This window comes from Doryrhamphus excisus, chromosome 7 (assembly GCF_030265055.1).
Source record: "Doryrhamphus excisus isolate RoL2022-K1 chromosome 7, RoL_Dexc_1.0, whole genome shotgun sequence".
NCBI classification, from domain to species: domain Eukaryota; kingdom Metazoa; phylum Chordata; class Actinopteri; order Syngnathiformes; family Syngnathidae; genus Doryrhamphus; species Doryrhamphus excisus.
The window spans coordinates 10,216,159-10,231,681 of record NC_080472.1 but is presented as its reverse complement, the minus strand read 5'-3'; the positions used below and the strand labels follow the sequence as shown (position 1 = coordinate 10,231,681).

Genomic DNA, 15,523 nt, shown 5'->3' with positions numbered 1-15,523 from the left:
CATTTAGGATTTGCATCGCCAAATCCGATCGTTAGATATCGTCCACAGTCGAGAGTTTTGTGGAGCACGGTGAACAGGGATGCTACAAGCTAACGCTAAACCCTCCGATAGAGAAATCAACATGGCGGGTTCAACAGTGCCGTGATTCGTTGAGTGACATCAGCCCATAAAATATAGAGTATATATCGAGTATATACGTATATAAATTAGGGCGGTCAAAGTTAGCGTCTTAATGACGCGTTAGCGTTAGTTCCCTTTAACGGCGGCAAACGGCGGTTTTGATGCACGATTAACGGCCCAAAGTTCCCAAATTCATATCCTTTGACATCAGATTTGATGTAATTATTGTAGTTGCACATGGAATCCAGATTTGCCCTACTTATTATAGATAAAAACGTATTTCCATCTGTGATTAAATGCGATTAATAGTGAGTTAACTATGGACAAAATGGTGATCAAATATTTTAATCGATTACCAGCCCTAATATGAATATATAGAACATGGCATTGGAATCCACGGACGGCGTATGAAAGGAAACTGGAAGAACAGTGTGACACCCCCCCCCCCCCCCCCATGATGTGCTAACAATGATGTGCTAAGAAAGAGAATGACCACAGTTCATATGAAGTACAACGATACTAACAATATTGGACTTTTATATATATTATTATTATATTATATATATACATATATATACTGCATATACTGTGTGTATTGATATATATGATCATTCATTCATTCATTCATTTTCTACCGCTTATCCTCATGGGTCATGGGGGTGCAGGAGCCTATCCCAGCCGTCTTCGGGCGAGGCAGGTCCACCCTGGACTGGTGTATCCAAGTAAGGACTTCACGTTATTGCTTTGACCTCCACATTGAAACAATGAAGTCTGTCACAATGACAATAAAGACGTATTTTCAGGTTTCATGCTGTGTATTCCGTGTACTTTGGAGGTGACATAGAGGTCACAGTCAGACAAGGGATGTGCAGGCGAGGGCAGCCCACAAAGATCAGATCAAAATGGGATGTCACTCAGTCGAGTGGACACGGTTTGGATTACTAAACCATAACACCAGAAGCTAGCAGAGGCTAGCTGTGCTTATTTTCCCTTACGTTTTTTGTCTAAAATTGACGTCCTAAAATTTTGGCATTTTATGCCATTTTTGGGTGCTCCTGGGGCCCCTGTTGAGTGTGTGTGAGGTTTCCCCTGTTTTTTTGACCCGAAAAGTGCATTAGAAGCAAGTTGAAAAAAACTGAAAAAAACGACATACTAACCCCTTACGTTTTTTGTCAAAAATTTACGCCCTAAAATTTTGGCATTTTATGCCATTTTTGGGTGCTCCTGGGGCCCCTGTTGAGTGTGTGTGAGGTTTCCCCTGTTTGACGAGAAAAGTGCATTAGAAGCAAGTTGAAAAAAACTGAAAAAAATTACATACTAACCCCTTACGTTTTTTGTCAAAAATTGACGCCCTAAAATTTGGGCATTTTATGCCATTTTTGGGTGCTCCTGGGGCCCCTGTTGAGTGTGTGTGAGGTTCGGTTAGGACGGAATTATTTGACTTGCCCTGTTTTTAAAACCATGATGTCAAAGTCAGCTTTGATGATGTATATTAATAATAATAATATATTTGGACGACGCGGCTCAGCCCAGCCCATATTCTCCTGATAGTTGGTCGTCTGATTGTCCAAAATAATAATTCCACTTCCTTGTAAGTCCTGGAAATCGGACTTCTTGTTTGGCGTGTCTCGTGGTTCTGGGTATTACATCCTTTTCTACCAGTGATCCGTTGCAGTCGGGATGCGACCACGATGCAAATCCCAGGAAGTTCCCCTGTGGACCGGGCCTGAAGGATCCGGGCATCGACTGTACACGCTTCCTTCTGGCCTGTTACGTTTGCGATTGTCTGAATGTCGCTCTCTCGCTCTCTCTCTCTCTCGCTCGCCCTCACACACGCAAACACACAAGGACCAACAGCTTAAGACCATCAGGGGCTGCCGGATGCTTCACTTTGATCAGAAGCACCCTTGGTAACGCATGAAGAAAGACCCCTCCCAGCACACAGCGTCATTGTGCCTGTGGGCGGTGGAAAAAAAGAAGACGTGAGCAGAGGTCTGCAAAGAAGATGGATTGGTAGCTGGACACTGGAGGTAAAACCAGAAGCCTTGGACTCTATGAAGGCTATCGACGTAGGGGGTCGCCTCTCTAGTATTTGTCCTGTCCGTCCACAGGTGATGGTTTTCTCCTCTTTGTAAATGCATGCTAGTACGTGTAGGAAGACGAGAAGACTTTTTGACCTGCCTTTGATGGTCCATTGTGAGCATCAGCGAGGTCAGACTTGTCCGGTTGCAGAGCATCTTCTCAGACAAGCTTTGACCCAGCTCTGAGAACCAATCCTATGGTAGCAAACCGATGTCTGGCCATGGGCAACGGTTCGATAAAAGCCCGGCAGGCTGAGGAGAACACCTGCCTGGCCTCCATCCACACAGACCCCCCAGGCCTGGACGTGGACATCCTGAGGTAAGCATCACGTATCTTATGACAAACGTGTAGTACACTGGGCTAGAGTCGAAACTATTCGTGTCAACCGAGGACTCGTGGTTTCCATACCAACTGGTTGGCTTTGGAAGCCAACATCAGCCCTTAACTCATTCAATGGGACAGTAAGGACAGTAGCGGCCATTTTAAACCTTTTTGATGGATCTTTCAAGGCATACAGAATATCGTCTTCTGGGGCTATATCAACATGGACGCTGGCCAAAGAAGAAATGGAAAAATAAAGTTGGTCTCTACCTTTTTCTGCTCTTTAGTAATCAGCAGTAGAGCATAGATAAGTTTCAGGAAAATATCAGCTCCCGACTAAAAAAGGTTGGAAAACCATACATTTCAAGCATAACTATCACTTTGACTTTCTTTCTTTTTGTGACAGCTGAGTCAACAAGTTTACCAAGATAAACAGCACAATCCAAATAAAAGATGATTTACAAATATAAAATATAAATCTAATATAAAACATAAAATACAAATATATATAATACAAATATAACGCTATAAAGCATTTCACATTTGGAAGTGAGCTATGTGTGCCTGACCTTCTACACGCTACACGCCTCCTGGGGCCCCTGTTAAGTGTGTGTGAGGTTTCCCCTGTTTTTCCTACCCGAAAACTGCATTTGAAGCTGAAAGTTGAAAAAAATGGAACAAAACGGAAAATAACGACATACGTTATGTTTTTTGTCAAAAATTGACACCCTAAAATTTTGACATTTTATGCCATTTTTGGGTGCTCCTGGGGCCCCTGTTGAGTGTGTGTGAGGTTTCCCCTGTTTTTTGACCTGGAAAGTGCATTAGAAGCAAGTTGAAAAAAAATGAAAAATATGAAAAAAACAACACACGTTACGTTTTTTGTCAAAAATTGTCAAAATTTGTCAACAATTGACGCCCTAAAATTTTGTCATTTTATGCCATTTTGGGGGGGGATCTTGGCGCCCCTGTTGAGTGTGTGTGAGGTTTCCCCTGTTTTTTGACCTGAAAAGTGCATTAGAAGCAAGTTGAAAAAAACTGAAAAAACCAACATACTAACCCCTTGTTTTTTGTCAAAAATTGCCACCCTAAAATTTTGGCATTTTATGCCATTTTTGGGTGCTCCTATCACTATAACTCTAACTATCACTATGACTTTCTTTCTTTTTGTGACAGCTGAGTCAACAAGTATATCAAGATAAAGAATCCAAATAAAAGATGATTTACAAATATAAAATATAATATAAAAATATCAAATACAAATATATAATACAAATATAACGCTATAAAGCATTTCACAAATGGAAGTGAGCTATGTGTGCCTGACCTTCTGCACGCTACACACCTCCATGCTCGCTCAATCCCCCCATGTTTTTGGGACCCAGCGTTGGGGGTTCTAAAAAGGTATCCATACTGTACATCTTTGGTACTGAATGACAAACACCTGAGTCCTGGTCCTACATAGACTTGGTTATCCCAATATGGCAGCACTGGGCTCTTTGCCCAATCGCTCGTACTGATTTTAATTCCAATTTCTCATGCAAGGTTGCGAATAACCTACCTGGAGGGGAAGCTCACGCAGCGGGACCAGGAGTTGAAGGCCCAAGAACTTCAGTTGCAGCATCTCCAGAAAGAGTTGGAGGCCAAGGTCTCTCAGATTGACAAACTGCAGGATGCTATCGGGTACAACAGCTTGGGATGCTCGCCACCAGGGATTAGTCCACGCCGCTTCAGCGTCATCAACCAGGGTCCCGGTCATTTCCACAGGGTGGCCATGGAGGTCCACCGAAGGCTCAAAGCCAAAGAAGGAGTCTCTGCTGAACCCACTTCTGACAACTTCTGTGGGGGGCTGAGGCCTACGCACATTTCCACGGTGAAACCCATCCGGAAAGATTCACAGTAAGTTGATACCACCGAGTTTGGTACCTGGACCGTCAGAGTGGATCATCCCACCGCTGTCATGTCCCCCATAATATTCCAAAATGCTATCGACTGATCCCTCCTTTGTCATGGTTGGTTGATCCAGGTCCGACCATGATCACAGAAGGCTTCCTTATTTACAGGAAATTTAATATTTTGGCAATATTTTTCAAGCATAGAAAAACTGCATGGACACCATAGATGGAGGTGAACAAGCGTATTATTACTCATAATATTCACATAATTGGAATTCAGAATATTCCTAATACAAGAATCAAAAGGATGTTAATAATAATATCAATAATATATATAGCATTATTCACAATATTATCAATGATAAAATGATTACGATGGCTACCATAGAGCACATCAGCAGGAAAGATGTGAACGGAATTACTGCCACGTTGGCAGGCTTTTCCACGGTCACACTTTTTCTTTCCTTCCGCAACGTTTGCCGATCTCGTCTTTAGGAAATGTGGGACAAGCAGTCGGATGAAAACAAGCAAAGCTCCGCCCACGCTGCTTATGCAGATCTGAACAAAAAGCGTTGGGATTTAAATGCAGATAGACTCATTATGGGCTCGCCTTGAGTGGCTTTGCTTGCCCACAACGCGCCAATCAATCCGCCAGCTGCTTGAATGTTCTGAATGTTCTCCAAAGACAACATCTGTGTGATATGGAAATGAGGAACGACACACACATACGCCACCCCTTCCTGGGAATACTCCCAGCTGAGCCCTGGTCTGGTGGGAGTACGGCCCAAGAATCCCTGAGATGGCACAAAGTAAAAACAGCCCAGTGGAGAAGAACCCAGGACAGAACCTCCGACCTTCTGCATGTCCTTTACTTGCATGAGAACTTGATTTTCTTCTGTCCATGGCAGAACAACCAAGATGCTGAACGATGCCATCATGAACAACGACTTCCTGAAAAGACTGGAGCCGCAACCCCTGAGGGAGATGGTGGAGTGCATGTACGAGAAGGTTTACGGCCAAGGACAGACGGTCATCCAGGAGGGCCAATGTGGGAACTACCTCTACGTTCTAGCAGGTCAGCTCGCTGCTAACAACTAGAAGTACAATGAGTCTATGAGTCTTGTACAAAAGAGTAGAAGTACAATGAAGGTATTCAATGTGGTACCTTTCAGACGGCTTGCTGGAGGTGGTCCAGAGTGGGAAGTTGCTTGGTGAGATGCGTCCCGGGACAGCGTTTGGGGAACTGGCCATACTGTATAACTGTAAGAGGACGGCCACTGTAAAAGGTCAGTGAACACACCATTCTGCTGGTGCTGCGCCTTGGGGAGACTTTGCACGGAGACGGACCAATCAGCATGTCACAATAAAAAACCGGCACCTGTTGTAAAAACATTGGTTGGCGGATGTTGGCGTTGGGGGGCACAGTTGATTGGTCACAATGTCCCCGCCTGATTTCACGTCACCGTGATCTTTTCATTCACAGCTGTGACCCAGTCCCACATCTGGGCCTTGGACCGCCGGACATTCCAGGTTATCGTGATGCGGACCGCACAAGCCCAGCATGAGGAATATTTCAGTTTTTTGAGCAGGTGAGGAACCCTCGCAGTCTGACTTTGGGAGTTCTTTGGGATTCCCTCAAGGAAGTTGGCATGCCCATCGCTCCAGTGAAGCCCCGTTTACAGAGAACAGAATAAAAGATGGACACCATCGACGTCAACGATCACCTTGGTCTTTATGCTCCATCACACGGTTGCTACTTGGAAAACCAGGACTTTCTTCCGAGGTGGCATTTCAGGGTGTAACACATTACGTATACTGTATGCAGTATTACACAAGTACTTGCTAAATAAGGTCCGGTCCTGTCCGGTCCTGTCCGGTCTGCCAACACAATCTGCACTTGACTCTTTGGGCTCGTCTTTCACGTTTCCAAAAGACGCTGACCTCAGCTCCGTTGGACCATGCAACTGCTGTGGGTGATTTCTTTCCTCTCCCAGTGTTCCCAATTCCAAGCGGTCCAAATGGAACCTGTGACAATTCCACACTTGATCAAACTAACCTAAGATTTGGCATAAGACTTGAAAACGTTCAATGTTCTACTTCCTGGCGCTGAACTCTAAGCATTATGGGAACTGAAGTTCCACTGCGATCAGGTGCCAAAGAAACTGGTTCGGTTTTTTCCTAAATCTCTTTTTTTTTTTTTGCAAGTGTGTCCCTACTTCGAGAGCTGCCTGAAGAGAAACTTGCCAAGATTGTTGATTGTCTTGAAATTGTGAGTCTTTCTCTTGAATTGATTATCTTGAATTGATTATCTTGAATTGATTATCAGGTCTGTAGTTTCCTGTGTTGACTCGATGACAAAGACGCTTTTTTGTTGTAGGACTATTTTGAGAAAGGAGAGTACATTATTCGAGAAGGTGAAGAGGGGAACACATTCTTCATCATCGCAAAAGGAGAAGTAAGTCCTAGTACCTAGTACCTAGTACCTAGTACCTAGTACCTAGTACCTAGTACCTAGTACCTAGCCACGCCCTCACTGCTGTGAATGATAGACGAGATATAAGGCATGAACTTTAGGGTCTGGGGGGGGGGGGCACCTCCAGTGCTCCACGCCATGTCAACCAGCAGGAAACAAAAAAAAACCTGACCAGTTTTTATTTCAAAGTGACATGTTCCTGTTTGAAGGTGATTGTCACGCAAAGCGCGGAGGGCTTCTCTGAGCCTCAGGAAATCAAGACCCTCGGAGTCGGAGACTACTTTGGAGAGAAGGCGCTCATCAGGTACGTGACTAGATCTTTGTTGGGTCATTGACCTGTCAGTTTGGTGCTTATTCACAAACCACAGCCCCACCCTGAGTTAAAGTCCCAGCCCACCACCGAGCCTGATTTGACCAACTAACCTAAAAGTCTATGAAGAACTGAACTGGGCAGCTTTGGAGAAGATGAATCTTTGAAGATGAAGCTTTGTACAAGGTTTCTTCCTTGTAGGAGTTCTTCTCTTGCCTCCATTGCCCAAGGGCTTGCTCGTGTGGAGTTTAGATGACGTGTTCTAACCTATGAGGAACTGGTCCTGGAAACGTCGGGCAAAAACGTCAGTGTTTGGCTTTGGACTCAAGAAGATTTGCTCGTTATGTTTGGCATGAGTGAATTATTTACTAAGCCAAGAATGGTAGCATCCCTCCAGTGAGAACTTCCCTTCATCCTCTGTGAGGAGTTTGCTTGAGTGGGTTTCCTCCAGGTTCCTCTCACATAAATGGATGTGAAATTGTTGTGATGGTCAAACTCGGCCAACAGTTGCTTGAGGCTATCTTTCCTCCATCCTCGATCCTTGCAGTGAAGATCTTCGCTCAGCCAACATCGTCTGCAGTGAAGATGGGACGCAGTGTCTGGTGGTGGACAGGGAGTGAGTAGCCGCTTGTATTCGACACGCCTGGTCAACATGTCAGGATCAGTTCCAAGTAGAGCTTCATTGAAGTAGAGCAATATTTGTTTGGCTTTTTCACCAGTAACTTCAACCAGATGGTGGGAACCTACGAGGAACTCCAGGCCTACTTGAAGGAATACATAGAAGAACTTTCCAGGAGTGATGAGAGGAGGAACGCCCTGTGAGTGCAAGAGGTCACGGCCTCTACCATCGGAAATGATTTGAATATCACGCCATACCTTCTGTCTCAGGCCTCATTCGCCGCAGGTTGATTCCGCTGATGCCCAAGAGCTGATACGTCTAAAGGAGAAAATGATGCTTCTGCCACATCATCAGCCTTTCCAGGATCTGCAGGTCGTAGCGACTTTGGGAATGGGAGGATTTGGACGGGTGGAGTTGGTGAGTGGTCATTTTTTGAATGACGATATTGGCAGCAGCATCCACTGTACATTCAGGGGAGGTTCAAGGGGAACGGCACTTTCTGGGACTTCTGCCCACCATTCCCGATCCTAATATGAAACATCAACACATATTTATTTCCCTTTTCTGTGCATCGTAACGACTTAATATGAGCTAGCTAACAATGGATGTCATTGGGAGACATCTATTTTGACTGGGAAAGCCCCTAAAATGTTTTCTGGTTCTATGGCCATGCTGATCATTGATGATAACGTGGAATACTTACAGTATCTTGCCCTATTTTCATTATTTAGAACAGGGGTCTCAAACACGCGGCCCGCGGGCCGAATGGGGCCCGCACAACACTAGTTTGAGGCCCCCACCTTGATATGAAAGGTTAATGTTAGTGCGGCCTGCGCAAGTTTGATATGGATGCTGTATGGTATCATGTACCCCGAAAAAATTATTACGTTTGATTCATGTTCATGTTAAAGGTTAAATAACTGTTAATAGTTATCCTCCCTATCCGTGTGGAAGTGGTAAGTTTTTGGCTATTTAAGTTTAAAGGAAATAACTTGAAGGCTACCGTTTAGGTCGCTAGCTCTCTAGTTTGCGAGTTAGCATGTGTCTCAAGACCCTGCAGTTGCGCAATATGTTGTAAATAAAAAGAGTATAAATGTGACTATAGTCATGTTTTGTCATGTCTACAGGGCTCTAATAATGCTTTGTTCATTTTAATCTGAAAAAAATCCTTTGTCTACCCACCAACTATATGTGCTTTCTTAACTTTTTATTATTTGCCATTTTATTATTATTATTATATTCATTTATTTATTACTGATTGATTGATTTTCTTTATTCTTGATTTGTTTATTTATTTTTCATCTTATTTTGTGTAGAAAAATAAAAAGTAAGATAGTTGAGAACAGTGGAATGTTTTATCAGAGCTTTTCTTGTAGAAAATTGGAACCAAAGCGAAGTTTTTTTAACATTTTTTGTTTTTAATAAATGCATTTTTTTTTTTTTTTTTTGGAAAACCTGATGCGGCCCAGTCTCACCCAGACCCGAGCTCCAGTGGCCCCCAAGTAAATTGAGTTTGAGACCCCTGATTTAGAACATTAGAGACCCACTGATCGGACGTATCGCTACGTCCGTCAACAAGGTAAGACGCCCTCTTCCCCCAGGCAGGGAATTGTTTTATTGCTTCCAATGTTCGCTCCCAATGGGATGCCGACCGATGGAATAGCTGTATCTTTCAGCAAAGACGAATCCTGGTGCTCAGATCAAACGAGCATCTTGCTGAGGCTTGCAAAGTCGTTTTTAGGACAAAGTATCCCAATGGTGTGCATTTTAGCTAGCTCGTATTAACTCCTTTTGTCATGTTAGAATGCACAGACAAGGGAAAGAAATATGTCTTGGGATTGGGAATGATGAGCAACATTCCAAAAAGAAGATTCCCCTTTAATCAATTTTTTGTGCATCTGTGGAAGATTTAGCGAGGTGGTTTTCTTGCGTGTTTACGCTGTTGCAGGTGAAGCTTAAGGACGAGGACACCACGTTTGCTCTGAAATGCATAAAGAAGAAGCATGTTGTGGACACCAGGCAGCAAGAACACGTTTACTCCGAGAAGAATATCCTTCTGCAAAGCAACTCAGCCTTTATCATCAGGTGTGTCAGATCGTTCTCCAGCCGGGGGGGTTTCGCAGTACGAACCCACACATAGACATAATCTGCTTCAGCGACCACGTATGCTGAGATATTGGAGTTGGAGGAAAACGTTCTCCGAGCCGTACTGGGTTGCTAAGGACGTGGCTACTGGGTTGCTAAGGACGTGGCTACTGGGTTGCTAAGGAGAGTGCTACAGAATGCTTGTGTCTCCAAGCCCACGTCATGATGAAATTTATCTGGACTATGACTTTCAAGAACAAAAGCCTTAAGTAAGCAGCTTTTCAGTTTTTTTAGATAAGTTCAGCCGAAATGTCAACTTTCCCACCCTGTTGTCACGCAGCATCTAGGTCAGCTTATGTCATAAGAACCCAGACCTATGTCTGTCTCAATTATTTTATCATGACAGACCCCCCCAGTTGAAATACTAGAGAAAGTGGTTGTACGTATTCACTGATCTGTACTGAAACTGACCTTGAAACTGAAAGCAGGAAAATGCAGCCAAATGGAGAGGAGGCGTGGTCAAGTGCAGACAGAATAAATGGAAGCCAGACAAAAGATATGGAGTCAGCAAAGCGAGCATTAAAGTCAAGTCTGTTCATCAACTCATCAACGTTTCAGATCGTAGCTCAAGAAAACCTGGAACCACCCCGAGGTAGAAACACAGGTCAAAACAAGTCAATGACTTTGAACCCGGGGTCCGTAGGCTGCATGGCGTCATTGTGCTGCCCCAAGACTGGCCCAGTTAGAAAGTCCACCAAGTCCACCAAGGCTCCTCCAAATGTGTCCTCCTTCTCCACTGACCTTCATCAACCCATCAAATCCCAACATTCTTTGCGTGCTTCCATCCAGCCAACATTACGGTACCAAGCTGACAGAATCAAACATAACAGTAATAAGATGACGTAATAAGTATCCATTTGTTTGTAAACCCTAAGTATTGATGAAGTAATAAGTATCAATTTGTTTGTAAATCCTAGTAAGTATTGATGATTTTTTGGGGGACCTTTAGTGTGCAAACAGTCAGGCCGCATCCACACAAGTAGGGATATTTAGAAAAAGGGATATTTGTGGCCTCTTACATACTCTTACATACGTACGTACGTACGTACGTACATACATACATACATATGCACATATGTACATACGTACATACATACATACATACGTACATACGTACGTACATACATACATACATACATACATACATACATACATACATGTATGTTTGTGGCCTCTTACATACTCTTACATACGTACATACATACATACGTACGTACGTACATACGTATGCACGCACGCACACACACACACACACACACACACACACACACACACTCACTCACTCACTCACTCACTCACTCACTCACACACATACATACATACATACATGTTTGTGGCCTCTTACATACTCTTACATACGTACATACGTACATACATACACGCACGCACGCATGCACGCACACACACACAAACACACACACACACACACATACATACATGTATGTTTGTGGCCTCTTACATACTCTTACATACGTACATACATACATACATACGTACATATGTACATACGTACATACATACATACATACATACATACATACATACATACATACATACATACATACATACATACATACATACATGTATGTTTGTGGCCTCTTACATACTCTTACATACGTACATACATACATACGTACGTACGTACATACGTATGCACGCACGCACACACACACACACACACACACACACACACACTCACTCACTCACTCACTCACTCACACACATACATACATACATACATGTTTGTGGCCTCTTACATACTCTTACATACGTACATACGTACATACATACACGCACGCACGCATGCACGCACACACACACACACACACACATACATACATGTATGTTTGTGGCCTCTTACATACTCTTACATACGTACATACGTACATACATACATACATACGTACGCATGTACGCACGCACGCACACACACTCATTCATACATACATACATACATGCATACATGCATGCATGCATGCATGCATGCATGCATACATACATACATACATACATACATACATACATACATACATACATACATACATACATACATACATACATACATACATACATACATACATACATACATACATACATACATACATGCATGCATGCATGCATGCATGCATGCATGCATGCATGCATGCATGCATACATACATACATGCATACATGCATACATACATACATACATACATACATACATACATACACACACATAAGTAGGTCCTTAAAAGCAAAAGTCTACTTCAGCAAGCGTGTGTGTGGTTGGTTCGAACCGAGCCTTTAGTGTTATCATAAGAAATGTCATAAGAAATGTGTTATCATAAGAACTGTTCTAAGAAATGTATGCCATGATGTTTTTAAAGGAGTCCTGATGTTTGCTGGATTGATGAACTGATTAACTGATAAATGTCTGCTACGACTTAGCGACTTCCATTTATGATTGGTTTCATAAGTTGTTTCATAAGTTGTTTCAAAAGGCAGTCTTGTGGACGTGCGTTTTTGGAATGGTGTACCGGCGTATGGGACAGGATTTTAATGTGGAATGCAAGCACCACAATAGAAATGCTGATCATAATAACGAAGAGAAATCTGCCACGTTGACCTCTCTGTATCCACTCTAGGTTATTTCGAACATTTCGGGACAGCAAATGTGTCTACATGCTGTTGGAGGCGTGTCTGGGTGGAGAATTGTGGACTGTGCTGCGGGACATGTGAGTCAAGTGTCCTGGAACGGGACACACAAGTGGATTTTAGTGGGCATCTCATCCCTCTTCCATAAAAAAAAAAAAAACGATTAATTGGCTATCGTCAATTTTTGTGAAGTAGAAAACAGTTTGACTTTCCAAATCTGGGCCGTAGGCATTAAATAACACCCCGTCGTCGTTATTCCTTATTCACAACAAAATGGCTAACTGTGATGAGACAGCCGCCGCTTGCTAACAAGGAAGTTAGCCTCCAGGGTTGTTCTGAACTTAAGATTCCAAAGTTAACGGAGCTAACATAACTGACATAAGTTAACATAAGCTAGTTTTTTTGGTTTCAAACGTTAGAAGGTATAGGGAATAGTATTATTATAATTATGTGAAAACAAAAAATAATAATAAAAAAAATAATAATTATGTGTGACTATAGGGGTGTTATTTCATGTCTGGAGGGCTCTAGTAATGTTTAAAAAAACATATTTAGAAGGTCGTAATCAAATATTCCATCTATTTATTATATTATATTATATTATTATATTATACTATATATTATTATATTATTCCATATATTTATACTTTGTATAAATTGACTGCGATAATGGGGGGGATTATGGTACATATGTTACATGTTCATCAAACATTCGATATTCCATGCCATGCCAATTCATGATCATGTTTTTACTGAAAAATGAAAGGAGTGAGCCTCACTGGTGCAATATTTTTGGAGTTGAGCGTACAATATACCACAAGTATTACCATGTCTGCATTCTCTCCTACTAGGAATTATTTTGATGATTCCACGGCCAGATTTTGTATCGGTTGTGTCTTGGAGGCCTTTGAGTATCTCCACACCATGGGGGTCGTCTACAGAGACCTCAAACCTGAAAACCTTCTCCTCGATGCCAAAGGTTATGTCAAGATGGTAAGTGGGTACTTTGAAGTTCCAAAGTAAATACCGGGTATTCTGATTGTATGTTTCCGTATTTCCACAGGCAGACTTTGGCTTTGCTAAACAAATTGGTCTCGGAAAGAAAACTTGGACATTTTGTGGGACCCCAGAGTATGTGGCCCCAGAAGTCATCATGAACAAGGGCCATGACTTTGGAGCTGACTGCTGGTCTTTGGGAATCCTCATATTTGAACTCCTAACTGGCAAGTAAGCCAGACCATGACGCTGGTTTGAGTGTGCGTGTGTTTTGGTGCAGCCATATTTTTATTCCTCATGTCTGGTGGTGGCTTTTTCTTTTTTTCCCTTCTGCAGTCCACCCTTTTCTGGCTCAGACCCCATAAAGGTCTACACGGTGGTCCTCCATGGCATTGAAAAAGTCGACTTTCCAAAGCGAATAGGCAAGCGTCCAGATGACCTCATCAGGAGACTTTGCAAGTATGGCCCCGCATCGGGTAATAACGACCAGTGGTATGAAAACCTGAAAACGAGTTTGTCTGTGGGACCCACCATCACCCCTCCACCAACCAAAACGTCTTAAATATCTGGATCCCGTGGCGTCCACGGCATGCACCAAAATATGGCTGCCAGCCGTGGCTTCCAGTCTTCCGGTTCTTATGATGTAAAGTGTGCTTATTTGAGCCGAGCTAACATTGAGCTAACAAGGTAGCCTTTTCGAATGGAGTGGGGAAGGACCAAGTAAGAGACTAAAAACGTACCACTTCCACATGAAATGGGAGAACTTTTTTTAATGCAGTACCAGTCCTAATATTTAGGTAATGACACCAGTTTGGTAATGACCTTAAAGCGCATTGTCCTTCTGTGTTCAGGTTAAATCCCGTGCAAAGGCTGGGAAACAAAAAGAATGGCATCACCGACATCAAGAAGCACAAGTACGTCCGTTTAACACATTTGTGTACCATTCCTCGTACTTCTGCTTTTCATGGAAGATTTCTGTCAAGCATTGTATTTTTTTCATGTGTGTACTAATAACTACCCAAGAATCAACGACGGTCGATGGACCTGAATGGACGTCGGAATGAACGTTTGCGACCGTTTCCACAGGTGGTTCCAGGGGTTCAACTGGGAGGGATTAAGGCGTCACAAGCTAACGTCTCCTCTGAAGAGAGAGGTGAGATCAGCTAGGACTTGTTCACAATTGCCCACTCGGGGTGAAGGGGCATGCCAAAACCTGTTCACCATCTTCTAGATCAGGGGTCTCAAACTCAATTTACTGGGGGGCCACTGGAGCTCGGGTCTGGGTGAGACTGGACCGCATCAGGTTTTCCAAAAAAAAAAAAAAAAAACGCATTTATTAAAAACAAAAAAATGTAAAAAACTTTGCTTTGGTTTCGATTTTCTACAAGAAAAGCTCTGATAAAGTGTCCTGAGACACATGCTAACTCGCAAACTAGAGAGCCAGCGACCTAAACGGTAGCCTTCAAATTATTTCCTTTAAACTTAAATAGCCAAAAATTTACCACTTCCACACGGATAGGGAGGATAACTATTAACAGTTATTTAACCTTTAACATGAACATGAATCAAACGTAATAATTTTTTCTGGGTACATGATACCATACAGCATCCATATCAAACTTGCGCGGGCCGCACTAACATTAAACTTTCATATCAAGGTGGGGGCCGCATGTTTGAGACCCCTGGTCTAGATACACCACCACTTTTTGTGATCACATGGTTTATTCCGCCAGCTGCAAGGCCCCCTGGATCACAGTTGCTTTGACATCTTCCCTGCCGACACAGAGGTGATCCCGGATGAGACATCTGGCTGGGATAAAGACTTCTGATCCCTCACCAAAAACTCACATCTCAAACAAGCTGTGACCAATGGCTGTGGCTTTGGAGGCCACCGGTAATCGACTAATAAATACCAGTCTTGAGAAA

At 43.0% G+C, this 15,523-nt stretch overlaps 1 protein-coding gene across 2 annotated transcripts; it reads left to right on the top strand.

Annotated features, from left to right (window-relative positions):
- Nucleotides 1-2,398: 2,398 nt before the first annotated feature.
- On the top strand, nt 2,399-15,459 carry LOC131132424 (cGMP-dependent protein kinase 2). 2 transcript variants are annotated; one of them, XM_058078031.1, is made up of 19 exons: nt 2,399-2,520; nt 4,069-4,422; nt 5,327-5,493; nt 5,591-5,704; nt 5,902-6,007; nt 6,624-6,687; nt 6,796-6,873; nt 7,101-7,195; nt 7,749-7,817; nt 7,921-8,019; nt 8,090-8,237; nt 9,769-9,905; nt 12,592-12,681; nt 13,453-13,594; nt 13,665-13,828; nt 13,934-14,056; nt 14,449-14,511; nt 14,684-14,750; nt 15,331-15,459. In XM_058078031.1, the coding sequence occupies exons 1-19, from the start codon at nt 2,399-2,401 to the stop codon at nt 15,424-15,426; spliced, it is 2,298 nt and encodes a 765-aa protein (XP_057934014.1). In that variant the 3' UTR covers nt 15,427-15,459. The 2 variants fall into 2 exon arrangements, with proteins under 2 accessions (XP_057934014.1, XP_057934015.1); XM_058078032.1 differs by lacking the exons at nt 2,399-2,520; nt 4,069-4,422 and having other exon boundaries at nt 5,337-5,493; nt 7,921-8,016; nt 8,066-8,237.
- The last annotated feature ends 64 nt before the right edge of the window (nt 15,460-15,523 follow it).

Coding starts and splice junctions, on each gene's coding strand:
- LOC131132424 (XM_058078031.1), top strand. CDS start 2,399: ATGGTAGCAAACCGATGTCTGGCCATGGGCAACGGTTCGATAAAAGCC. Junction 6,008..6,623: donor TATTTCAGTTTTTTGAGCAG/GTGAGGAACCCT, acceptor TTTTTTTGCAAG/TGTGTCCCTACTTCGAGAGC. Junction 13,595..13,664: donor CCAAAGGTTATGTCAAGATG/GTAAGTGGGTAC, acceptor GTATTTCCACAG/GCAGACTTTGGCTTTGCTAA.